This window comes from Schistocerca serialis, chromosome 5 (assembly GCF_023864345.2).
Source record: "Schistocerca serialis cubense isolate TAMUIC-IGC-003099 chromosome 5, iqSchSeri2.2, whole genome shotgun sequence".
Taxonomy (NCBI): domain Eukaryota; kingdom Metazoa; phylum Arthropoda; class Insecta; order Orthoptera; family Acrididae; genus Schistocerca; species Schistocerca serialis.
In genome coordinates, this window is record NC_064642.1 from 29,350,053 (window position 1) to 29,377,863 (window position 27,811).

The 27,811-nt window shown below is 45.7% G+C and overlaps 1 protein-coding gene across 1 annotated transcript in view; it reads left to right on the forward strand.

The window, feature by feature from the left end:
• The window catches only part of LOC126481724 (uncharacterized), a 414,263-nt gene that overhangs the window by 204,251 nt on the left and 182,201 nt on the right, over positions 1-27,811 (forward strand). The window contains exon 9 of the mRNA XM_050105677.1: positions 14,706-15,020. Coding sequence (XP_049961634.1) covers positions 14,706-15,020 — 315 coding nt within the window. The remainder of the gene's footprint in view (positions 1-14,705; positions 15,021-27,811) is intronic.

Sequence of the window (27,811 nt, forward strand, 5' to 3'; positions counted from 1 at the left end):
GCTGTACGGCCAGTGTAGGAGATCGCTCCCCACACCATGATGCCGGGTGTTGGCCCTGTGTGCCTCGGTCGTATGCAGTCCTGATTGTGGCGCTCACCTGCACGGCGCCAAACACGCATACGACCATCATTGGCACCAAGGCAGAAGTGACTCTCATCGCTGAAGACGACACGTCTCCATTCGTCCCTCCATTCACGCCTGTCGCGACACCACTGGAGGCGAGCTGCACGATGTTGGGGCGTGAGCGGAAGACGGCCTAACGGTGTGCGGGACCGTAGCCCAGCTTCATGGAGACGGTTGCGAATGGTCCTCGCCGATATCCCAGGAGCAACAGTGTCCCTAATTTGCTGGGAAGTGGCGGTGCGGTCCCCTACGGCACTGCGTTGGATCCTACGGTCTTGGCGTGCATCCGTGCGTCGCTGCGGTCCGGTCCCAGGTCGACGGGCACGTGCACCTTCCGCCGACCACTGGCGACAACATCGATGTACTGTGGAGACCTCACGCCCCACGTGTTGAGCAATTCGGCGGTACGTCCACCCGGCCTCCCGCATGCCCACTATACGCCCTCGCTCAAAGTCCGTCAACTGCACATACGGTTCACGTCCACGCTGTCGCGGCATGCTACCAGTGTTAAAGACTGCGATGGAGCTCCGTGTGCCACGGCAAACTGGCTGACACTGACGGCGGCGGTGCACAAATGCTGCGCAGCTAGCGCCATTCGACGGCCAACACCGCGGTTCCTGGTGTGTCCGCTGTGCCGTGCGTGTGATCATTGCTTGTACAGCCCTCTCGCAGTGTCCGGAGCAAGTATGGTGGGTCTGACACACCGGTGTCAATGTGTTCTTTTTTCCATTTCCAGGAGTGTATTATAGGCTTTAACTAATAACATACCGCCAGTTGCTATTTTTGGTCATCTTTCCGAGGCTTTTAACTGTGTAGATCGTGTTATCTTCTTTAAAAAAATAAGTTTAATGAAACTGATGGCGTTACGAACATCAGGCTTCAATCGTTCCTAATAAACAGAATGCAAGAAGTTGTGTTGAACAAATCAAACAATGCTGAAACGAAAGAAAATTTTAGTGACTGGAGAGAAATCACGAAGATGGTCCCACAGGGTTCAACTTTGGTTAGTTCACACCCCAGCCACAAGTGGCACTTAGTTGTGAATTCCGACCGTACATTGCTGGAAAAAAAATTACGCTGACTGTGCCATCCAGTCGACTGTAGATGTGTCGAATACTGTCCTGGGCTACGTTATGTCTCGCCTGCTCGACCTGTTCGTGAACGTGTCCCATCACATGCCACACGTGCTGGATTGGAGACAAGTCCGGAGCTCATGCTGGCCAGGGAAGTTGCTGCACATCTTGCAGAGCACTTTGAGTCTCAGGGTCAGTGTGTGGGCGAGCAGTATTCTTTTGGAGCAACACCTCACCTTCCTGGTAAAAGAAAGGCAAAAGAACGGGTCTAACAACATTCTGCATGTACTTAATGCTGGGTACTATCTCCTCCAGAAACGCCAAAGGTGAACGGGGGTTGAAGTCTATCGCACTCCAAACCATAAGGCCTGGAGTGGGGCCACTGTGTCTTGGACGAATACACTCTGTGAGAGAGAAGCTCTACGTCAGAGGCGCAGATGACCACCACTTGCGAGCAGGCAGAGTCTGCTTTACTCCCTGAAGGCAACGGCGTGCCATTGCATCTTCCAAGTCATTCTCTGACGGCACCGGTTGACACATGCACGTCGATGCTGTAGCGTCAGTGGAAGATGGGCTAGAGTTTTGCATGCCCGGGTCATCGCTTACAGTAACCAGTTAGCAACAGTTCGTGTTGACACGTCTGGGCTCAAAAGCCCTCGTATCTGTGACGTGGTAGCTGTACAATCTGCCACTGCAGCCCTTACAATACGACGATCCTGGTGACCATCTGTACTGTGTGGACGTCCAGAACCTCGTCTACGTGTGTGAGAATGTTGACGTGACCACTGATACCAGCATCATGGCACAACTGACGCAGGACGTCCAATGTCTGTTACAGTGCTCCAGAAGGACCATTCCGCCACTTGTACGGCCAGAAACTGAAACCTTTCAAACTCGCTCACTTGGCTGTACGAAGCACGAGTACATCCTCCATGGCATGGTTGCCTGCTTAGTTCAGATGTCTGCATCACACTGAACCTTCTGGTTTTTTTTTCTTTATTGTTACCTCACTCCCCAAAAAGGGGCGGGCTGGCAGCAGCACAGTACGCCACTCTTCAGCCAAGAGAGTTAAAGAAAAAACGTAGTCAAATGGGAAAATAACACACAACATAGAATGGTATAAAGTGATGAATAAACAAGAACAAAAATAGATTAGTATAAATGGTAGATTTAAAAACAATATAGACACGAGCCACACACACATGCGGAGAATGAGCACTGTGAGTTGACATGAAAACAAAGAAACACCACAGTGGGAACACAGTTGAATGATGCTGGTGACACTGTTGGTGCTGGTGGAACGTAGCACTGCACACGGCACTGGAGTAACACTGACACCACAGCGAAAACGTTAAAAATCACTGCACCGAAGGGGACCTACCGTCGGGTGAATGGAGGAGGGGGGGGGGTGAAAAAAAGGGGGGAGAGGCGGTAGGGGGAAACCAGGAGGAGGTTAGGGGGGGCAGTGGAGGGGAGAAGGAAAGAAGCTGGGAGCTCGGGAGGGGGGTGGGGTGAAAAGGAGAAAGAAGGTGTTCGGCAGGGAAAAAGGAAGAAGAAGGGAAGGAGGAGAGGGAGGAAGAGAGGGAGTCCAGAGGGGGGGGGGGGAAGCCTTCTGGCTGTAAGCTCGCTATTAAAGGGTGGGCGCCGATGGCGCTCTGGTAGCTTTACCACTACGCTATCTGCTGGCGGAAGACGTTGAAATCATTATAAGTTCGTCTAAAATCCAACAGGTGGCATCTGGCGTCATCAGATCGAAAGCGACGTCGTGTCTCCAGGTGTACTAATATTTTTTCGGAACTGTGTACTGAGATGGTTGGCACAAGTGTAATAAGATGAGTTTCCTTTAATTTGCGTCTATGGTCACAACTTTTTGTTAACAGATTACCGGTTTCGGTCTTTAATGACCATCATCAGATCTGTTTCATAAAAACAAAGTCCTAATGTACTGCAGCCATAGTGGCATTTAACATTTGATCTTGCCACTATGGCTGCAGTACATTAGGACTTTGTTTTTATGAAACAGATCTGATGATGGTCATTAAAGACTGAAACCGGTAATCTGTTAACAAAAAGTTAAGTTTTTTCGCGACAATGTCGCAGCCTGTGTAATAAGATGATTCATTGCAAGTGTACAATAAACTGAGAAAGAAGAATAATTTATGTGCTAGTAGTGAGAAATTGCTGTGTCATTATAACCGTGCAGACCCCTCCTTTTCTGTACATGAAAACAGACGGAAGCTTTTTGAGAAAGACGTTTTACCATATCTCATCTAAGTTAATACCAACATGTTATGGATTGAGTCGCTGTGTTTTCGCGACCTTATTTGTAATTCTTAGTTGGCTTCTGCCAGGGTGCAGCCAGAAGCCTTTGCTGTGGGGATATAACACAACTTACAGTATCCACTGTTTTACCGTCCCACAGGTACCTATGATTTTAATAACAATTACAATAAAATGTATATAATGTTTAATAGAATAACAACAATTTGTAGCACCATTGCTCAGTACGTTGTCTTAGCATAACGCAGAAGAAATTACAAATGACTCTGAGCACTATGGGACTTAACTGCTGAGGTCATCAGTTCCCTAGAACTTAGAACTACCTAAACCTAACTAACCTAAGGACATCACACACATCCATGCCCGAGGCAGGATTCGAACCTGCGTCCGTAGCGCTCACGCGGTTCCAGACTGAAGCGCCTAGAACCGCTCGGCCACAAAGGCCGGCCATCACGAAACTAAATTAAGACTTATAACAGTAATAAACTCCGGCAAGTTTGACGACTTCGTAGTTTACGCAATATAAAATCGAAATGTGCACTCGCATTTATCAGTATTTTATGAACCACTGCGACTGTAAATCTTGGGCTGTTGTCTTTCTCCGACTGTCGATTCATTCCTCCCATTCTTGGCGATAAGTGATGTCTTGCCTGGAGAGAACAGGACTTCTTGTCTTACAGCAGCTGTTTCTGCCGAAAACTGTCGTGCGAATGAAATGGAATAGCCGGGACGGTCACAGCCAGGAAAAAACAGAAGTTTTACTTGATTTACTTGTAACCTCTGTTTCGTATGAAAGCTGAAGCAGTCTTTCCAGTTTTGGCGATCACTAATCCAAGCCATTGGGTTATTAGTGGAGTCAGCCCTGGCACGCACGGAAGATTGCTAGAACAGAAAACGTATTGGAGGTGTAGAATGTTCGCTCACTCCAGCCCACAGGATGTAGTAAAAGAAGCGAAAATATGGCAGCTACCGAATTACCTACCGTACTTCCGCAAGAAAAAATCAAATCGTTCGAATTTCAAGAGAAATGGGGAGAAAACAGGGCTGAGAGATGGCAGTCGTTTAGTAGCTGTGAGAGTTCTAGGAATTCGTTGCACTTGGCAGCACAGACCCTACCAACGTCTCAGCCGCACACAGTTGGTCAGCAGGTCCTAGTTTCGACACCAGGTGTGCGTGGCGTCCACTCCGACATCGGCCGATGCCTTACGTCGCGCGCAGTGGAATCAGAGAATGGTTGGACTCTGCAAGTCTGTCTCGAAGATAACAGAAGTGAAGATGAACTGTTACGTAGCATGGCGGCAGACTGCTGCATCAGTGACAACATACACACAAACCGAGTGAGCTAGTTGCCTGAGTTATGCGGGTGAGAGACAAGGCGGTGACCGCAAAGTCTCCGGCAGTTTCATAGCCTGTGTGGTGTGCCTCCATGACTAAAACATAGTCTGCACTGCCAATCATAAGGTGTGACTGTACCTCCCATCCATCTTAACGTCTTTATGGCTCGGGAGCAGGACGTCTTTTAGCTCTAAAGTTACCTTCTTCATGTGATAGCAACATGAAGACACGGAGTCCAATGTCTCCCACGATCTCATGTACCACGCACAAAATTTGAACATGAATAGGTTTGTCTAACGATCACCGCATTGGGAATTTTAATAAAAGTTGTTCATAGTAGTTTCGTAATGTGTATGCTTTCATAGCTTTCGCCAAGAATTATGTAGTAGTACTGACATACCCGTTTAATAGCCCAATACAGTACTTCCACAGGACATTGGTGGTTTCTAAACTTCACTCATAGATCTGCATATCAAGTTTATGGCCTAGGTTAATACACATGTAATCGACCCATGATGGTGGTCATTCAATTTCTAGTTCCCCAGCTGTAAGAATCTGTGATGTACTGTATATTTAATTGCTATAAAATGCTGCTTCTTTGTACGAGATCGGTGTAAAGATTGTCTTGGTCTTGCCAACATCAGTGTGAATTGCCCTGAAAAAGTCTGTGATCTACACAGTTGTCAACATCGGTCTGCGTGTAAATGAGTGACATTCTATTTCTTTCAGTGGTCACCACATGCATTCGCGAAGAAGCATTTCTGTTGTAAATGATGTTATGGCCATAGGCACAGATATAGTGATAACTGGTACCTTTATATGTAACACTTTCAGTGTGTTAGTTCTGTCCTATCTGCGCCTAAGAGTCTTTGCACAAACACATCACATAATCTATTCTCAGATATTTTCTCCTCGGACATATCTGTGCTGCAAATTTGCCTACACCTGGCAGTATAGAGTATCTGTTTTCCATCTAGCGTCCACACTTCAATACTCGACCTTCTCCCGAGGGCAAAATCAACTTCAACCGCTTGCTTCTGTCATGCACAGTTGGAGGTACTAAAGAATCTAAAAACATGTTACTGTTGATAGCTATAATTAAAAGTAAACTAAAAATTCCATCTGGACAGGCCTCGGAAGGCCCAACGGTATAGTTTGGCCTTCGTGTCATGCTCAGCCGATGCAGATGTAGAGGGAGCTGCTACTTCTCAGCCAAGTACCTGCTCAACTAGCCTCACAAAGGCTCACTGGACTCCGGTTGTGAATAGCGCTCAGCAGACCCAGAGGGTCACAGGTCACCCATCCAAGTGCTAGCCGAGATGAACAGCCCTTAACTTTGGTGACCTAATGGAAACCGGTGTTACAACTGCGGCCAGGCTGTTGGCTCTAGAGCTACAGTTATTAGTCTGCAAATGAATTAAATACTGAAGTACTGTGTTCAGTACACTATCCTCAAACACCCTGTACTTTTCGCAGTTAAGTCTTTTCTTTCCCTTTCTGTCTTCCCTTACTGTTTCCTGGAGTTTTGCCAGTTCTACCTGTGGACTTACCATCAGTGTCGGGTACATTGTTGACAGTGCGGCAAGTGTGTGGAAGTGCACCTCTACCTGGCTGGAGTATTACTGACCAGGCTGCAGTCTCCTCCACGTGGTTAGTCGCTCATTCAAGCAACTGAAAAGTAACTTAGTCTGCATTATTTGTAGCTTGTAAATTTCAGAATTCCGTGCACATCCCAGTGTCTCGGTTTTCCTCTCTAAAATTTATCTGTTCAGCTCGTACTGAGACCAGACACAATTAAAATCGTCTGGCCACAACTGTGGATTCTCTGTTTTCTCGGTGTGGTGGCACATTAAACTAGAATGTGGTATGCAAATAGAATAGCTAATTCACAGGATAAAATTAAAGCCATATGGTCAGTTGTGAAAGAAGTATCTGGTCAGCAGCACAAGGTCGATTATATAAAGTCAGTTTGCAGTAATAATATTTCTGTTACTGATAAATCAGATATATGTACAGTATTTAACAATCATTTTCTGAGCATTGCTGGTGAATTAAATAAAAATTTAGTTTGTACAGAAAATCATATAAATTTCTTAGAAAATGCCTTTCCGAGATTGACGTCTGAAATACTCCTCTGTGATACAGACAAGAGGGAGATTGCGTCAATAATTAAATCACTGAAGACTAAGGACTCTCATGGTTATGATGGAGTGTCTATCAGAATATTAAAGTACTGTGCTGCACACGTTAGCCCTGTATTTAGCCATATTTGTAATTTTTCCTTTAGGAATGGTCAGTTTCCTAAGCGATTAAAGTACTCAGTAGTAAAGCCGTTTATAAAAAGGGAGAAAGGGATAATGTAGATAATTTTAGACCTATTTCTATGCCATCAGTGTTTGCAAAAGTTATCGAAAAGGCTGTGTATGTAAGGTTAATTGATCATTTTATATCACTCGATTTGCTATCAAATGTACAGTTCGGCTTTAGAAGTCGTTTGACAACTGAAAATGCTATATTCTCTTTTCTCTGTGAGGTACTGGATGCGCTAAACAAAAAGTTTCGAACGCTTGGCGTATTTTTTGATCTAACAAAGGCATTTGACTGTGTTGATCTCACAATATTGCTCCAGAAGTTGGACCATTACGGAATAAAGAGAGCAGCTCACAATTGGTTCACCTCTTACTTTAGCAACAGGCAGCAAAAAGTCATTATTCACAATGTTGATAACGGCTGTGATGTGGGATCTGAGTGGGGTAAGTGGGGGGTGCCCCAGGGATCAGTGTTGGGGCCGCTCCTGTTCCTTATTTATACAAATGATATGCCCTCTAGTATTACGGGTAACTCTAAAATATTTCTGTTTGCTGGTAACACTAGCTTGGTAGTACAGGATGTTTTGTGCAACATTGGCTGCTCAGTTTCAAATAGTGCAGTACATGACCTCAGTTCATGACTTGTAGAAAATAAACTAACGTTAAATCGCAGTAAGACTCACTTTTTACAGTTTCTAACACACAATTCAACAAAACCTGACGTTTTAATCTCACAGAATGGGCATATGATCAGTGAAACCGAACAGTTCAAATTTCTAGGTGTTCAGATAGATAGTAAGCTGTCGTGGAAAGCCCACATTCAGGATCTTGTTCAAAGACTTAATACTGCAATTTTCAATATTCGAACAGTATCAAAAGTGAGTGATACTTCGTCTAGTCTACTTTGCTTATTTTCATTCACTTATGTCGTATGGTATTATGTTTCGGGGTAACTCTTCCCATTCTAGAAGGATATTTCTGGCTCAGAAACGGGCGGTTCGGGCAATAAGTGGTGTGAGTTCACAATCCTCTTGTCGACCTCTGTTCACGAGTCTGGGTATTTTGACATTCGCCTCTCAATATGTATATACCTTATTGTCGTTTCTTGTTACCAATATTACACTCCTGGAAATGGAAAAAAGAACACATTGACACCGGTGTGTCAGACCCACCATACTTGCTCCGGACACTGCGAGAGGGCTGTACAAGCAATGATCACACGCACGCCACAGCGGACACACCAGGAACCGCGTCGTTGGCCGTCGAATGGCGCTAGCTGCGCAGCATTTGTGCACCGCCGCCGTCAGTGTCAGCCAGTTTGCCGTGGCATACGGAGCTCCATCGCAGTCTTTAACACTGGTAGCATGCCGCGACAGCGTGGACGTGAACCGTATGTGCAGTTGACGGACTTTGAGCGAGGGCGTATAGTGGGCATGCGGGAGGCTGGGTGGACGTACCGCCGAATTGCTGAACACGTGGGGCGTGAGGTCTCCACAGTACATCGATGTTGTCGCCAATGGTCGGCGGAAGGTGCACGTGCCCGTCGACCTGAGACCGGACCGCAGCGACGCACGGATGCACGCCAAGACCGTAGGATCCTACGCAGTGCCGTAGGGGACCGCACCGCCACTTCCCAGCAAATTAGGGACACTGTTGCTCCTGGGGTATCGGCGAGCACCATTCGCAACCGTCTCCATGAAGCTGGGCTACGGTCCCGCACACCGTTAGGCCGTCTTCCGCTCACGCCCCAACATCGTGCAGCCCGCCTCCAGTGGTGTCGCAACAGGCGTGAATGGAGGGACGAATGGAGACGTGTCGTCTTCAGCGATGAGAGTCGCTTCTGCCTTGGTGCCAATGATGGTCGTATGCGTGTTTGGCGCCGTGCAGGTGAGCGCCACAATCAGGACTGCATACGACCGAGGCACACAGGGCCAACACCCAGCATCATGGTGTGGGGAGCGATCTCCTACACTGGCCGTACACCACTGGTGATGGTCGAGGGGACACTGAATAGTGCACGGTACATCCAAACCGTCATCGAACCCATCGTTCTACCATTCCTAGACCGGCAAGGGAACTTGCTGTTCCAACAGGACAATGCACGTCCGCATGTATCCCGTGCCACCCAACGTGCTCTAGAAGGTGTAAGTCAACTACCCTGGCCAGCAAGATCTCCGGATCTGTCCTCCATTGAGCATGTTTGGGACTGGATGAGGCGTCGACTCACGCGGTCTGCACGTCCAGCACGAACGCTGGTCCAACTGAGGCGCCAGGTGGAAATGGCATGGCAAGCCGTTCCACAGGACTACATCCAGCATCTCTACGATCGTCTCCATGGGAGAATAGCAGCCTGCATTGCTGCGAAAGGTGGATATACACTGTACTAGTGCTGACATTGTGCATGCTCTGTTGCCTGTGTCTATGTGCCTGTGGTTCTGTCAGTGTGATCATGTGATGCATCTGACCCCAGGAATGTGTCAATAAAGTTTCCCCTTCCTGGGACAATGAATTCATGGTGTTCTTATTTCAATTTCCAGGAGTGTAGTTTGTTTCCAAGAATAAGCAGCTTTCACTCGGTTAATACTCGGCATAAATCAAACCTCCATTTGGATCGGACTTCCTTAACTCTTGTGCAAAAAGGTGTGCAGTATACTGCTGCATCCATTTTCAATAAGCTGCCACTCGAATTCAAAAATCTTTGCAGTAATCCACGCGCTTTCAAATCGAAACTGAAGAGTTTCCTCATGGGTCACTCCTTCTATTCTGTCGAGGAGTTCCTTGAAAAATTAAGTTGATTCGGATTGTATTGCTGATAGCGTTTACTTAAAGTTATGGACTGACTTTTTTTCACGTTCATGAACATTTGTTTTCATCCGTTATTACTATATGTTGTAAATTCATGTACTGACATGTTCCATGACCTTGAAGATTTGCTCCTCAATTTGTTCCTACGGAACTTGACGTGTAAATAAATAAAAGAAAATAAATAGAACACATGAAATATTAGTTCACTTTATTTCATTAATGAATGCTGCAGATTTCTGCCACAGGATTGCTTCATAAGTTACAACTAGTTTTGACTGTTAAAGCATGCCTCGTGCAGTACCATGTTCCACATTTAAATGAACAAGTCGATAAGAAGCTTTTTAACTATCATGTTGGTCCTGTACTGCGATGTTGACTCCTTCAAACGAGGTCAGAGACTGTGTGACTTTTGGTATCATTCATTCATTTCTGTGTCCGGTCAGCATTTCCAGAAGGTAGCAACTCCGATGGCCTTGTTGTTTCCCTCAATCAGGTCCTGTGTTGTGAAGGGTTGTTCAAGTTGAGGACAAGTTAGCAGGTGGGCTGGGTCTTGTGTTGTTCCACATTCGTTGGATGTATCTCCATCTGCTGGAAGAATGCCCCATTTTCGCATGTTGGTCTTGCAAAGAGGAACGCCCATCCAAGACAATTCAGTGATCTCCAAATATAGTATGGCAAGTCATTTCCTGGAGCTAGCTGTTCCTTTACAGGGTTATCAGGTGGTAGCTTGCTCTTCCATCTGGTGATGCGGTTAGACTCTGATGTTCCCTCCAGTGGTTGAGTCCTGGCGATGAAGCTCTCTCGACTTCAGTCGATGGACTACAGCCTGATGATCATGCAGTGGATGTTAGGGATCATAAGTTTGCTTTGCTCTCTCTGCATCAACAGCAACAGCCCTCCTAATAGTGGGGGGAGCTATTCCAACTATCTGGTAGATTTTATCGACAATAGTTGGCTTCATACATCCCAACAAGATACTATGCACTATACACTACACACTACACACGGGATATTTTACCACCGTGTACAAACTCAACGGACTAATCGAAGAAAGGATGCAGGACAAAATAGGTCTAATAAACTTATGTCTAGAAATGCATGGTTTCCATGCTACAGACTATTTATACAATCATACTTTGTTACAGAGACTGAGGTCTGATATGCATTGCATCATGCAGCCACAGTTACAGTAAGCACAGGTCCCTCCTAGAGGGTGGTGCTGTTCCTCATACGTCATGCCCCCGTGCACTCTTCTGTCATAGTAATTAGTAGCCAGCCGGTGTGGCCGTGCGGTTCTAAGCGCTTCAGTCGCAGGTTCGAATCCTGCTTCGGGCATGGATGTGTGTGATGTCCTTAGGTTAGTTAGGTGACCTTAGATGTTAAGTCCCATAGTGCTCAGAGCCATTTGAACCATTTTAGTAATTAGTAATGTTGTATCCAATTCACTTCTCTTGCCGACTCACCTTGTAGTGGATGTGATGCAGTGTTGCACACAACAGTTCCATATTCGAATCGAGAAGTTGCTGACGTGGTGTTTACTTACAGAAAGACAAATGGCAATGGGCGGCAGGCGGCAAGGTTGAATCAGGAGACCTATCCCCACTATCAACAACCACAGCATTCAGTGTTGGCAAGAGTGCTTCGCCGTTTGTCTGAGGCAGGGTCGTTTCAGGAAGCGGGAAATCATGAAGAATCTATCCGAAATGTTTGGACACGAGACTTGGAGGAAAATGTGATTAGCACTGTGGAAGGCGACCACCGTTTCAATACCAGGCAGATGGCCCACCAGTACAGGGTAAGCCAGACGACCGTGTGGAACATTCTCCATGACAATTGTTACTACCCTTATCACTTACAGCGTGTTCAGGGCTTACTAGCGACAGACTTTTCACATCAGGAACAGTTTTGGCCCTGGTCTCTTCACCAGGAAACCACAATTCCAGGATCTGTTTCATCCATCCTATTCACAGATGAGGCCACTTTTATGCAGATTGGTATCTTCAACTTTCATAACAATCATCTGATAGTATGCAGAACCTCCATGGTATGGTGACAGCAAATCATCAGCATTGCTGCAGCCGGAATGTATGGGGCGGGATAGTTGACGACCATATTTTGGGACCAGTCTTCCTTCCTCGTCGCCTAACAGGTCAGAACTATTGGAGTTTCTTGCGGGCGACTTTGCCTCCCCTGTTGGAAGAAATGCCACTAATAATTCGAAGAGTTATGTGGATGCTACATGATTGTGCTCCAGCCTACGTCACCCTTAACATCTGGACACATCTCAGTTGTGTCTTTCCTGATCGATAGATCGGGCATGGGTGTACAGTTGCATGACCTGCTTGTTCACTGGATCTCAACTCGTGCGATTTCTCGTTATGGGGCCATCTGACGAGTACTGTGTATGCAGAGCCCATTCCTGATGTGGAGATACCGTTGCAGCATATTCATGCTGCCTTTGATACTGTTCGGATGCAGCCTGGCCATTGCAAGCGTGTGAGACTCAATATGTGTTGAGGCACATGGAAACTATTTTCAACATATCATGTAACTTTGGCTGCATGGCACAGTGCGTATTAGACTGCAGTCTGTGTAACAATGTATGACTGAGTAAATGGTCTCTAGCATGAAAATCAAGCATTTCTAGACATAAGTTCATTCGACCTTTTTTGTTCTGTATCCTCTCATCGCTCAATCGCCAATTTGTGCATGATGGAAAAAATCATCGTGTACTGACCAGTATGAAGGCACTGCAGAGCTGATAGAGGATGTGTGCTCTTCAGGGGCGGCTCCCATGCTTCGTTGTGGACAGCAGCGAGCCCTCGCTAATGTCTGACACATCAATTTGCTTTACCAACATCAGTGTGGTAACACGTCTCTGTGTGACAACACAGCTTGAAAGTTATAAACTTAAGTGCCAAAGAAAAGAGTGTAGACATGCGTATTCAAATACAAAGATATGTAAACAGTCAAATTATGGCACTGTTGCTGGCAACATTTGTATAAGACAACAAGTGTCTGGTGTTCTTTTTAGATTGCTTACTGCTCCTGCAATGGCAGGTTATCAAGATTTAAGTGAGTTTGAATGAGGTATTATAGTCAGAGAATGGGCGACGTGACACAACATCTCCAAGGTAGTGATGAAGGACTTTCCCATATGACCATTTCACAAGTGTACCATGAATATCAGGAATCCGGTAAAACATCAAATCTCTGGCATCACTACAGCCGGAAAAAGATCCTGCAAGAACGGTACTAACAATGACTGAAGAGAATCGTTCAGCTTGACAGAAGTGCAACCCTTCTGCAAATTGCTGCAGATTTCAATGCCAGGCCATCAAAAAGTGTCAGCTGGCTGGAGTTGCCGTATGGTTCTAGGTGCTACAGTGTGGAACCGAGTGACCACTGCGGTCGCAGGTTCAAATCCTGCCTCGGGCATGGATGTGTGTGATGTCCTTAGGTTAGTTAGGTTTAATTAGTTCTAAGGGACTGATGACCTCAGAAGTTAAGTCGCATAGTGCTCAGAGCCATTTTATAGCCATCAAAAAGTGTCAGCGTGTGAAGCATTTAAAGAAACATCATCGATATGGGCTTTTGGAGCCAAAGGCTCACATGTGTGCTCTTCATGGCTGGACAACACAAAGCTTTATGCCTCACCTGGGTCTGTCAACACCGACATTGGACTGTTGATGACTGGAAACATGTTGCCTGGTTGGACGAGTCTCATTCGAAATTGTGTCGAGCAGATGGACGTGTACAGTAATGGAGACAGCCCCACGAATCAAAGGACGCTGCATGTAAGCAGGGGACGGTTCAAGCTGCTGGAGGCTCTGTAATGGAGAGGGGCCTGTGCAGTTGGAGTGATATGGGACCTCTGATACGTCTAGATAAGGCTCTGACAGGTGACACGTACATAAGCATCCTGTCTGATCACCTGCATCCATCATCCAGAATTGCTACAGAGTGTCTCCAGGAACACGCCTCTGAGTTGTAACACTTATGCTGGCTACCAAACTCCCCTGACTTGAACATTGAACATACCTAGGATGCCTTGCAGCATGCTGTTCAGAAGAGATCTCCAGCCTCTCATATTGTTACGGATTTATGGACATCCCTGCAGGATTCATGGTGTCAATTCCCTGCAGCACTACTTCAGACATTAGTCGAGTCTTTACCATGTCGTGTTGTGGCAATTCTGCATGCTCATTGGGGCCCTACACATTGGAAGAACCAAAATGAAATGTTCAAACGTACCTACATTCCTTATTTTAATTTAAAAAACCTACCTGTTACCAACTGTTCGTCTAAAATTGTGAGCCATATGTTTGTCGCTATTACACCGCCATCTATCACAAAGCGAGAAAAGTGGTCCAACTAAAACATTCATATTTCTTTGCGCACTACACGAATATGTAATAAAAAATTGGGGTTCCTATTTATAAAAAGGAAGTTGATATCCGTTTGACCTATGCCAGCGCGATCTAGCGAGCCAACCATAGCGCCATCTGGTTTCCCCCTTCAAGCTAGACGGGTTTCGTTCTTTGTAGTTTTTTCGTTTGACGCTTATTTCGTGAGATATTTGGCCCGGTCACTATCAATGGACCACCCTGTATATATACACACACACACTGAAGAGCTTCTACTGAAATGATTTCTTTGGAGGTTGGGGAAATGGTCATGGAACACGCCCCCTCTCCGCCTCCTTCCCTTGCGGATCTGCGCCTGGCGACTGCTGTGCCTGGTCTTGCTGCCTGTACTCACGGCGCGCCTCTGTGACCAGGGCGACGGGCCGGAGCGGGTGCGGCGCGCGGCGCAGCTGCTCGGCGGGCTGCAGGTGCTGCGCCTGCTGAGCGGCGGCCCGCCGGCGGTGGGCGCCGCCCTGCGCGACGCGCCGCGCTACTTCGTGGAGCGGCCGCTAGAGCGGCGCCGCGAGCTGCGGGACGACGTGGTTCTGGCGCCGCCACCAGGCGCCGTGCTGGTGCTCGGCGGGCTGCCCGCCCAGCGCCGCGGCCAGGCGCTCGCCGCCGGCGCCAGCTTCTTCCGCGACGCCATGAAGAGCGGCGGCGACAGCCCGCCGCCCGTCGTCCTGCTGCAGGTAGCCTGCAAAACGGATACAACTCGAATCACAATAGAATACTGTGCTTTTTATTTATTTATTTCATTAACACTACAGAGTAACCCACCGCCTTGAAATGTAAGGTGGGTCGTATGCTTCTGAATCCAATAGCAGAGACTTCTCAAGGTTACATATAATTTGTTACTACATAGTTGATGAGAATATAATTTATACAATGCAAGTGTCAAAGAAAAATAAAGAAAAAGAAAATATAACACAGTGAGCATGGTTAAGAATAATTTGTAATATAGAGAGGGAAGTGATATGCTATATTTCGATGAGTAATACAGTCTAAGTAGCATGTTGGTTAGTAATGGCCTATTTCTATCTATTTCAGATGAGAAGGTCTCGGTACAACCTTGAGCTATTCTCATCTGAAATCGTTTGTGCTAATGTATGTTTACACAGATTATACCGATCAAATGCTGATTAGCACTTCGTAGATGGAATACATGAATTTTAGCTTCACATGAGAAATTCACTTACATTTGTAGCTTCTTAGTTGAAATAGTATATAGTTCATTGCTACTTGAATGCATTATTCCTTAAATAACTTAAGACATTTCTGATATATAAAATTCATTGATTATAGCTTTGAACAGAACTTCTGTCTGCACACAATAAGGCAAGCAATACATTACTGATTGTGTGCAGTATACTTTAAACACTATGCAGATTGCCATTGGGGAGGAGGAGCCCTCGGAATAAAAGTTATTCGAGCCTTCTCCTCCCAAGCCACATTACCTTATTACTACAGTCTAAGTATGTGGTGCCAGTGTTTGTTTGTTTTATGATGGTTGTGTTGTTTGTGACGTGTTGTGACATGTCAGGAAGTGGACCATCCCCCGGCTCGGGTCGACATGTCTCAGTTGTAGTCTTTCGCGTGCATCAGGAAAGAAAGAGTGTTCTCGGTGACCCTTTTCTGATGCATCCCACTCTCTCTGCCATGTTTGAATCTGCCATTGTTTCATTTGTGTTTTGTTCATAATGTTGGTTCCTGTAATTGTGGTGACTTTATCGACCCTGTCTCTCTTAAGCCAATAAAGTGCAGCTCTGTAAGGAATTGTTATGGCTATAGGGCAGGTCCCCATCACAACGCAAAGTGCCTCCAGTGACACGGTGTTAAAGGCTCCGCTTATTCTCAGGAGTACACTACGTTGACCTCGTCTTACAATGGTCTTGTTAGTCTGTATGTTCAGTCTGTGAGCCCAAGCACTTGCGGCGAAGCATGCAATGGATTCAGATATCGCAATGTGGTAGGTCCGTATCGTCTTAATAGGTAATTTGTACTGAGTTGTGTTTAGTCTTGCTAGTTTGTGCATAATTTTGGAGGCTTTGCCAATTGTCAATTTTATATGGTGGTTGAAAGTTTGTTTTTCGTCTAGATGCAGTCTGAGACAACATGTGGCTTGCTTCCTCCGTATGTCTGTATTGTCTAATTTTAGAATTGGATTCCTCTGTAGTGTCCTTCTCAGCAGTAAATATACAGTTTTGTTGTGAACTATTTTTAATTTATTTTCTTTGCACTAACTGTTTTCTGAAGCAGTTGCGTGCCTTTTGTCTCTAGTGCTGCTCTCGAGGCGGCTGACACCACTATGAGCAGGTCATCTGCGTAAGCCATCACACCTGTTACCCTATCGTCACTGTCCAGGATGTTCAGCAAGGGCTCGATTGCGATGTCCCAGAATATTGGTCCGCGGATCGAGCCCTGTGGAAATCCTTTTGTTATTCTCTTGACACACTTCCGTCTACCAGCCCTCCACTCCGCCACTCTGCCTCTGCAGTAATCGAGGAGGCTATTGTAGAGGAAGCTGATAGCCTCATTTCCCTTAACCTGGCGAAGAGGGATGGCCACCACAAGTTGTCAAAAGCCCGGCTATAGCGATTAGAATGGCGGCCGCGTATTTGTCGCTGATGCTACTTGTAACTGTCAATGCTTGGTTGACGGCGTCTTGTAATGATCTACCTTCCCTGAAGCCGAACTGAGGGGGCGTTAAGCCGAGGACGCGCCTGTGCGATTGTAAACGGTCACACAGGAGCCTTTCCTCTACCTTGCCGAGAGTGTTTAAGAGACAGATCAGTCGCTACGTTTTGGGGTCTGTTGGCTCTTTGTCTTGTGATTTCCTCATTATTACTACATTAGCAGTTTTCCAGAGGTTTGGAATTCTACCTGTTAGTAGTGCCTTGTTTAACATGTTAGTAAGAAAAGGTGTAATTTGTGTTACTGTTTGTTTTAATGTTTCTGAAAGTATTTTGTCTGGTCCGGGTGCTTTTCGGTTTTTAAGCCTGCTGATTGCGTCGCGACTTCTTTTGGGAATGGCATGGTTACACTGTCACTGATGTATGGTTTCCTCATGCTCTCTCTTAGGTCAGCGTGGTGTCGCTCGTCTTGTGTGGGGTCATCATCTGGGAGTAGCCTGTTCAGAAGATATTCTGCTGTGCTTCTCTATCTTCTGGTCATTGTGCCGTCAGCTTGTTTTAGTGTTGACAGAACTATTGGTGTCTTAACTCGTTCTGTTTCTATCTTGAATGGTTGTCCCCAGATGTCGTTCTGTAGCTGGGTTTTTACAAAATTGGTCCAGTTGTCTTGCCTTGTTGTCTTTAATTGTTTTTGCTATTTCTGTTTAGCGTCACGATAGAGATCAACTCTTATCTGTCTTTGCTTGTTGGTAGTACTTTCTTTTGTCCTGTGAATACTTCCTTAGTCTTGCCAGTTCTGTCGACCACAGTTGTTTCTGTCCCCACCCAGTTTTTGCCCGTGGTATAGCTGCCTCCTGTGCTCTTTGTAGGACCTCTGTCAGTACATGCGTTTTGTAATCTATACTGCCTTCAACAGTGTGTAGCGACGACTCCTCAACAACTTCTTGCCAGTCGGCTCTTCCTATGAGTAAATGTTGCTGTTCGTGGTCCATGTTATATATATTGATATATCTGTCCGTGGTTATGACGACTGCATTGTGATCGCTGTGTGTGGCTCTATGTAATACCCTTCATGTATTGACTAGTGGAGGAGATCTTGCGTTTCCTAAGGAAAGGTCTATGTTGCTTACACCACTGGTGTCTCCGCAGTACGTAGGTGGCTGACCCTCCATATTCAGTATGAAGAGATTGCATTCAATTACCACGTCAAGCACTAGTTGCCCTTTGTCGTCAGTTCTATCTGAGTTCCACAAGGGGGACTTTGCGTTGATATCAGTTAGAATGAGCAGCCTTTTTCTTTCTGTGTGTCGTGCAATGTCTTGTATTTTGTCTATGAAAGGTTCTATATCATACGAGTACTGAGCGTAAATAGAAAACATGAGCCAAACATCCTGTCTGTTTGTTATTTCTGCTGCGGCAATGTGTTCAGAGCAAAACTGGGTGATCTGTGTTACTATGAGGTTTTTATTAACTGCTATTATCGCGGCTTTCACGTTTGGTGTTCCGGATATTGTGATGTAATGTGAGGGGAGCCCGAAATTTTCCTGCCTCGGAGAAAAGATTCCTGAATGCAGGCGATGTCTGCTTTTGCTTCTTCTAAGAGCCTACCTAGTTCCATGTTTACTAGGGTACTGCCCTGGCAATTTAGTTGTATTACCTTCAGAAGGGATATCTATTGAAGGAAAAACAGTTGGGTGTGGTTTCTTTAAAATCCAGAAACACACGTCCAAGTGCTCTCAGGAAGTCCTTGTATACTTTCTCTAGGTTTAGCCCTCTCCCCTTCGCACACATGCCTCCCCTAGAAGCTTACACAGCTCTTTGGGGTTCGTTGGCAGATTTTCAACTCTAAGGATCACCCTGTCAGTTTGTTCTGTAGTTGTAAAGCAGATTTTATCCCCGTTTTCATGCTTAGTTCGTGTTACATAGCGAAGAGCTATTTGAAATATATCCTTCTTTTCTAGTCTGCTAAGCCGTAGGTTAACTTTTAAGCTTTTGTAGTTTACGTAATTAACGGTGTTCAAGTTGGGGTCTTTGGTTGTATCTGGTTGGTGTTCTTGACTGTTTGTTTGTTGCTCCGATTTCGAGTAATGTTGTAGTGTAGCACGTCTTTCCTGCTTTATGGTTTCTGGTAGTATGGAGTTCGATGTGTTTTCGCTGAGCATTTCCCCTGATAGTGACTTGTTTTTGATCTCTACCGAGGACTTGTTCGTAAAATGTGACTGTTGCATGTCCGTTTCTGGGGTGTTTGTGTCTGGTGTTGCACCGGTGCAGGATGTGTCTTTCTGTTCAGCTACATTACTGTTTTCTTTTTCGTAGTGACTGTGTGCGCTACCCCCGTAGACAAAACGCAGTGGTGTGATATAGGGTCTACATGTGGTTGTATCATAATTTACCTGTTGCACGGGTAGTGTGCAATTGTCTTTCTGTTTGCCTGTGCTGTACATTATAAGTGCTACATCTCGCACTTAGCATGCAACAAACTATAAATAGGTAGGAAGTGTACAGTGCGTGCAAAATGCCGTGGCCGCTAGATGGGTAGTCCCCAGGGAACCGTGGGGAGAGTGGCGGTGGTGGGGGGTCGCCCAGAGTGCTGTAGAAGAAATGCCGAGAGCTGGAGGGGAAGTGCCGTTCTAAACTGAAGCCTACGCTCACATTTCCTGTAAATACTAAGTGGGGTCCCACCACGCCCACACTTGCACGGTGACCATTCAGAAAGATCTACCGTCAGCTATGCTTTCGTTAGTATCTAAAACAATTCCGCAGAAAAGGCAGCGACTGATTTTCGCCTGGCTTGTTAGCAATTTGTAACTTTCAGAAAAGCGTCATGAGTGGCGAATTTTGAGTGAAACCTATACATTTCTCTGGTTGCCAAATCAAAATTTGCTTCTTTTGCCAAAACACAGCGGAGTTTCCACATTTTCTCACCTCACCAACATCTCGTGCGGACACAATTGCTAGAGAATTCTGAAACAGCGGTTTATTAAGTTTATTGGGTGAGGAACTGAGGAAAACGAAAGTCAGTAGCTTATGAAAAAGCACATACTCGGCTCGGTACAAAAACGTGCAATATCTTCACATATGTTGTTCCAAAACCCAAAACATCCTCGTTTCACCAGCTATTGATGGCCCTTAAAAATTACATTCTTTTACCGCAAAAGTCTGTAGTTATTGGAATAACGCAGTAAATAATGAAGTTTTAAAAAATAACGATATGGTAAAGTACTCTCCTCCTTGCGTGCTATCATTTGCCAAAATCTCATTTAGATATCTGACACCATTTATGAAATATGAGGAATGTGGATATTTCACTCTGACTTTGTCGCTGGCGAGGCGCGATCGAGAATGAGTGTGCTACAGCGACCAGTTTTCTCAAGATTGGTGACAGATTGCTACCTCTACCCATGTCTAAATAAAAAATCCGTATGTCACCTAAATTTCAAACGCGACAACATATTATGTTATATGCACCAAACGCAAAATCGTAGCGACTTCTGTTTCTCAATGCACAATTTTCCGACTCTCGAGCAGTGTCTTACTTTCACATGAATATCACAACAACTGTGACCATTAACAAAGTAATGGGCACAGCATCATGACTCTGAGATATAAAGCTATAAGTAAGGCAAAAATGAAAATTCTCTACCGAATAGTTCCTGCAAAATCGTTTGCGAAAGATTTCAGGGTGCGCGCTTCGATTCTGTCATCGTTGGCCAGTCAAAAGGTGAAAGCCGCGCGGGATTAGCCGAGTGGTATGGGGCGCTGCAGTCATGGACTGTGCGGCTGATCCCGCGCGGAGGTTCGAGTCCTCTCTCGGGCACCGGTGTGTGTGTATGTCCTTAGGATAGTTTAGGTCAAGTAGTGTGTAAGCTTAGGGACTGATGACCTTAGCAGTTAAGTCCCATAAGATTTCACACACAAAAGGTGAAAAACAAACGAATGAACTCATCCAGCGCTTTGGACGAGAACTGGCCAGTGTGCATCCCCCACCGTATCCTGCTCGAGCTGTAGTATACGGTTAGGTATGTAAATGATTACCACAAACTGTGGTGACTTTATACCACTTTTGAAGATTTTCTTCAAAATACTTCTGTTGTCTCCGAATTCTTGGACACTGAGGTGGGTAATAACACTCCACTTAATTAGGCCACTCTGATTAAGTAATACTTTATTTATTACAAAAAAACATATCTTTGCTCGCCAGGCTCGGCAGTAGCTATGAAACTGCAGGCGTGGACTTGCAGTTCAGAACACAGTATATGAGCCACGATTACCGAGTGGCAAATTGCCTAGAGTTCAGAATGACCACACTGTGGCTTCACTACAGTCACTAGGAAACAAAAGTTGGTAGACACTTGGTGACACAGTTCTGGCAGCGTTTGCACGTGGGCACAGTTCACTGGAGATGGAAGTCTCTTCCTGGGCTGTGTCATGAAGAGTAGGCAGCGCGACGACGTCACTGCGACAGCAGCTTCGTGGAAGTCTGCAGGATCCGACCACGGGCAGAATTGCTCTGCTGGCCTCTGGCGGTGCTATGTCAGGGCAGAGGCGCGGCGGTGGACCTCAGAACTACAGGGCACACAGCTTCATCGTAGCCTCCCATTGGCACCTCGTGGTACCACTTTGCTGCGCAGTATCTCTGAACTGGTCGATACTTCTTGCGCCACTCTCGGTACTTGACGTCACCAATACTTTTTTTCTAGAGAAAAGTTGATGGTAAATTCTCAGTGTGTATATAAGTTGAACACATGCCTCACCCAATAAGCTTATTACTTATTTCTCAGAGCACACCCTTCCATCACAAATATTGTTAGAACCTTGGCACAAAGTCATCCCATAAGGGGACTGGAGTGACTTTGTGCCATTGTCTTGTGGTTGGATTCTTCATTTCTAAACAGTGACTGACCTAATGCCTACCACATACAATGAAACTTTGTGATGATAAAAAGTAAAAGCTCCAAATAATTATATATTTAATGAGTATTTAATGAATTATTAAAAAAATTTCAGGACTTTACAAACTTACTGGTCCCACATTTTTTAAAGTCAGGAATACAAAAAAGGATGATACTCTGTGCCCACGTCAATCAAGCACGATTTTACAGAGGCCAGCAAATCCAGTAATGAAAATGGGGAACCATAATCACATATTTTCACAGAATGTGCAGCAAACACATCCTCCTCTTCTTTGCTAAATATAGTTTGTGCGCTCACTGGTGCACGATGGGTCCCATGCAGTTTCTTCATGAGGGTATTCTAGTGAATACCACATTTCTTAGCTGCTGCACGAATTGAGATTTCCTCTCACGAATTTCTTCAAGCACATTCTCCCACAAATCGTCAGTCTAGTTGGTGAAAGGATGACAATACGTCCTTGACATCTTCTACAACAGTATCGCCTGCAGAAAATTAGTATTTCGAATACTGGCACAGCATATTGAAAAGCCACACAGACCCTTAACGAAGTCGTGGCACCAAGTCATCCCCGCATTCTTCAGCTTTTAAGCATCAGTGAGACAACATCCATGTGGTAGCAGCAGACTAATGAATAATGCAGCAAAACTTTATACTAACCAGGGTTTCCTAATACTATTCCTTCCATGACACACAACGGAAAGTTTATGACAAACAGGGGAAACACTCAGATTGCTGCAGATAGTTTCGTGGGACAGTCGCAAGTAGGACTTAAACAAGGAAACACCTGTGAATGGCAGCACTATCCATTAAAATTTCAGGCACTTGAGGTCTCCTGGTCGAGACATTCCAAACCGCCAGGACGCATTCCTTGTGCAGGTGGCACAAAGTCAACAGGGCTGCACAAACACACCCTGGTTTAAGGTACGATTTCAGTGTAACTGCATGAAGCACCGGGGACTAACGCCGTTTACATTCCGTATATAAGGCAAGCTTACGCCGTGGGTGTGTCATTGTTAAATAGCATTTGGATCTTCGTTGTGAGACTAGCGCATTATGCCTTGAGCAAGAAGAACAAACGTCTACAGATATCGGCACATGTCGGAATTCGACAGTGTCTGGATTGTACCCTGCCAAGACTGCAATATAAGTTTTTACAGTATTGCATCTCGCGTCGGTCGGGATCCCGCAACTGTCGTGTCGACACAGAATCAATGGCTTCAGGAGTTTGTACTCAGCGCCATACAGGACGATCCCATGCGACTAGCGCCCGGGAGGACGAAAAAATTGTTCCCTCTGCCAAGAGGATCGCACAGCCACGCGACATACCTGCCTGTCGGCATCAAGGTGGGTATGTACATGGACACTGTGAGAGAACATCTGGAGCAGCGAGAACTGTGGTGGTGGCAACTATTGCTGCCGCATCCCTCATTACGGGAGTAGCTGGAAGTGCAGCGGCAGTGGTGTTCTTAACAACAGTGCCGGGCACACGAGTGGCATCTCCTAGTCTTTTCGTACGAATCCCGTTTTGCGTACAGTATAGCAATGGATGAGGACGTGTGTGGAGGCTCTGAAGAGAAGTAACGTTTCCATATTGCTTTCTCCACTGTCGTATGGGCCCAGCACCAAGTGTGGTGGTACTGTGTGGTGTTGGGTACACAATACGATCACCTCTGGCACGTATACCCGGTACTTTGCACAGCATCCATTACATTTTTGATGTTTTAAGTCTGGCGGCTCTGCCCTGTCTTTGAGTGTTGGTCACATTACCTTTCAAGAAGATAATGCAAGACTGCATCTTGCCAATACTGTTTTGACGTATCTAGATACAGAACATGTTTGAGTGTTGTCCTCGCCAACACATTCTCAAGACCTGTCATCCACTGGAAACATTGTCTTGTGGGTTTCCAAGATACTCCCATGTCACCACATGCCAAACACCGTGGTTGATGACCTCTGGCAATGAGTTGAAGCACTTGTCGTCCCATGGAATATAACAACACAGAGATTCTGACATGCACTTCCAGCTGCTGGGCTAGTTGAAACTGAATCACTGCGTGAGCTTATAAATAGAGATGAAGGTTTTTTCTTTAATTCTGTGTGCAGTCCTGCTCTCTCCCTTGTTAAAAAATAGAGGGACAGAGTTACTGTTACCTCAGCTGTTTATTAATACACACTTTGGTGTCGGACACCTTTGATTGTGTGGTGGCACTAGTGTTTACAGTGTGTGCGTTTGTTGTCTTTCCGAAATTGCTCTCCAGACGGAGGTTTTAAATTCCCTTGCTTTCTTCACTGTTGTATGGGCCCAGCACCAAGTGCGGTGGTACTGTGTGCTGTTGGGTACACAATACAATCACCTCTGGCTCGTGTAGGCGGTACTTCGCACAGCATCCATTACATTTCTGATGCATTAAGTCTGGTGGCTCTGCCCTGTCTTTGAGTGTTAGTCGCATTACCTTTCAACAAGATATTGCAAGACTGCATCTTGCCAATACTGTTCTGATGTACCTAGATACAGAACATGTTAGAGTGTTGTCCTCGCCAACACATTCTCAAGACCTGTCATCCACTGGAAACAACTTCTTGTGGGTTTCCAAGATATTCCCATACCACTACATGCCAAACACCGTGGTTGATGAACTCCGGCAAAGCGCTGAAGAACTTGTCGTCCCGTGGAATATAACAACACGGAGATTCTGAGATTCACTTCCAGCTACTGGGCTAGTCGAAACTGAATCACTAAGTGAGCTTATAAATAGAGATGGAGGGTTTTTTTAGCTCTGCGCGCAATCCTGCTCTCTCCATGGTCAAAAAACAGAGGGACAGAGTTACTGCTACCTCAGCTGTTGATTATTAATACACACTATCGACAACCTTTGGTGTTGGACACCTTTGATTGTGTGGTGGCACTAGTGTTCACAGTGTGTGCGTTTGTTGTCTTTCCGAAATTGCTCTCCAGACGGAGGTTTTAAATTCCCTTGTACAGCGCTCACTCGCTGCAGCTTTGCCTTTGGATTGGATTGTTTGGGGGAGTAGATCAGACAGCGAGGTCATCGGTCTCATCGGATTAGGGAAGGAAGGGGAAGGAAGCCGGCCGTGTCCTTTCAAAGGAACCATCCCGGCATTTGCCTGGAGCGATTTAGGGAAATCGCGGAATACCTAAATCAGGATGGCCGGACGCGGGATTGAACCGTCGTCCTCCAGAATGCGAGTCCAGTGTGCTAGCCACAGCTTTGCCCTTCACCTGTGGAAATATTGGTGTCTTTCGACGATGTCTCGGAGCTGCATTCCAATAAGTTATCCGAACATCGTATACTCCTGGAGAAACACAGGTCTCACTATGTACACAGCATGGTCCCGCTGCCCCTGCTGACGGCGTTTTATGCAACCCGAAATATCATGTCTGTCGTTTATAAACCATATGCGCAAGCTATAAGCCCTACAAAAACAATTAACAGGACTTTTTTGTTGTAAATTTAATGTACATAAAATTTGTACTGGGGTACATTATCGCTATAGACCACAGTTTCCGAGTTATTCAAGAAAAGCGCACAAAAGTAACCACCAAACGCTCCTCCAACCCCACAATCATCTCTCACCAGTCAGAACTTCACTCCGTTCTATCACTGTACAAGAATGTCTGACTACACGAACTATTCCAGATATTGAACCATCTTGTTCCTATTGAATGGGCTACTACGCCACCAGCATGTTCGGCTTCCTCACTGACATTATTAATTTTAACGTGTCCGATTTTTGTAAACGTTACGCTAAAACTAATTATGCTGACAGTTAATCCAAACTTAACCCTTAGAATGACAGTATTTCTTGTGTGAGAAAGGCTCACGAATACAATGATGTAATTTTATATGTTATGCTCCTGAAATTCACAAAATTGTTAGGTAAAATTTACACAAAAATCTATTTTACAATTTGTAGCTGCTCTACTGAGCTGGTGGCATAATAAGGCCAGTTGGAAACTAGCCACGTGCTTCCTATCGTCCGACCCTTAACTGATATACAGGGGGTAGAATCGTGATACTATGCAAATCGCACCCAAGTGGGTTTGTATTGAAGAGTGTAATGCAATATTATATGGCCCTGGTATAAGTCCTACTTGGGGTGACTAGCCTCTCATATAATTTATCCATTATGGTATTTGATCAAAATTCCCCTCCGAAAATGATGATGAGAAAGAATTCGGGTGAGGGTGACTGTTTAAAAGTTAAAAGTTAAACACTGTTCTAAAAAATTACAATAACATTTATTTTCTTTAAAGGAAACACAAAATTTATTATGAATTTATACAAGGAGCAATCATGTATACGAACATAAACCAAACTTGCAAATAGCCCTCACCTGATAGTGGTGTTGTCAAGAACCTAATACAGACGGCACTGAATGAGATCTAGCGTGCTTCTCTGCTACGAAATGGGGGAGCAAAGAGAACAGGTGAGATGTATAATATCGATAAACATGTGTGTAATCAGATGCGGTACCTAAGGAGGCAAAGTGTTTTACGGACGCAACCGTTGAGAAACTTCAGTTGGAATTTTGGGTGGCTGAAAAATCAACTGAAACCCTGCAGGCAGGAGCTGCGTGTATTACCGACAGACGGTATGGCGTGCTGATGACGGCTGCCACTCGTGGTCGGCTGCACTGCATGGCTGGAAACCGATCGAAGAGCGAGAAATGATCCTAATTGTTTGTCCTGGTGGCCGGACAAGTGAAACTCAGAATGAAATTATTATTCGTGAAGGGCGGCAAACTGCGCGACCCCTGCGACGGTGAAGAACTAACAACAATTCAAATTCTCTTCCGCTCCACAGAGCCAGATATCGGACAGTCGTGGCTCTTGGACTTACAACAATTTTGTCAAGGCTCCCACTATCATACTCCATCAACTTAGGTTCCGGTACCATTGCTTCCTCTCAATTCCTGACAGTGATTGCAAACGTGTGCTGACGTAACAGACGAGCAGTCAGTGACAGTCTCCTCCACCAGGGCATTGCCCGAGAAGTTTTCCAGCGACAGGCGCGAACAGAAAATGATAATTGGAGTGCTATTCTATGTGTGGTGGCGCTCTGTTGGCTATCCCGTGGAGCTTGGAGACCATTTCTCCGAAACGTCCCAAACAATAGCACAGCTGTGATGCCGAGCTGGTGCGTTCTTGCCTAAAACATGAAGCTTTGGCAGGGAAACTGCCTCCTGTGAAAATAGTGGGCGTTTGTCACCCTGGCCCATGAGACTCGATATCAAAATAGAAAGCCGCCAGCCACGGGACAGGCCTCTGTCTGCAATTCGCAGTGATCGGATGTGCCCCACACTTTTTGACCGTTTGTTGATATTTTGAGCGGCTGGCCATCCCTCAGCACAGACCTTTCTATCTGTCTCCAGCGTCAAATGAAAAGAATTCTGATATGCATCCACCTTACTGTCGGTTATGTTCAAAACTGTACATAGCATCTGATACGTACTTTCCCAGACAGTGTAATAAAAGTGAAGCCAAGCTTTGTCTGAACAGGCCTCAGAAGGTCCAGTGGTACCGTCCCACCGCCGTGTCATCCTCAGCAGATAGGTGTCACAGGATGCCGATGTGAAGGGGCATGTGGTCAGCACGCTGCTCTCCCAGACATTTCCAGTTTTCGTGACCAGAGCCGCTGCTTCTCACTCAGTCAAGTAGCTCTTCAATTTGCCTCACATTGGCTCAGGGCGTCCCACTTGCCAACAGCGTTCGGCAGACTGGATGGTCACCCATCCAAGTGCTGACTAAGCCCGACAGCGCTTAACTTCTGTGATCTGATGGGAACCAGTGTTAGCACTGTGGGAAGGCCATTGGCCTGACAGTGTAATAGGGTTACAAAATGACATTAATGCTGGTATGTAAATGCAGATTTTGGAAATGTAAGACAGGTGGGTATGATAGCTCTTAATAAGTG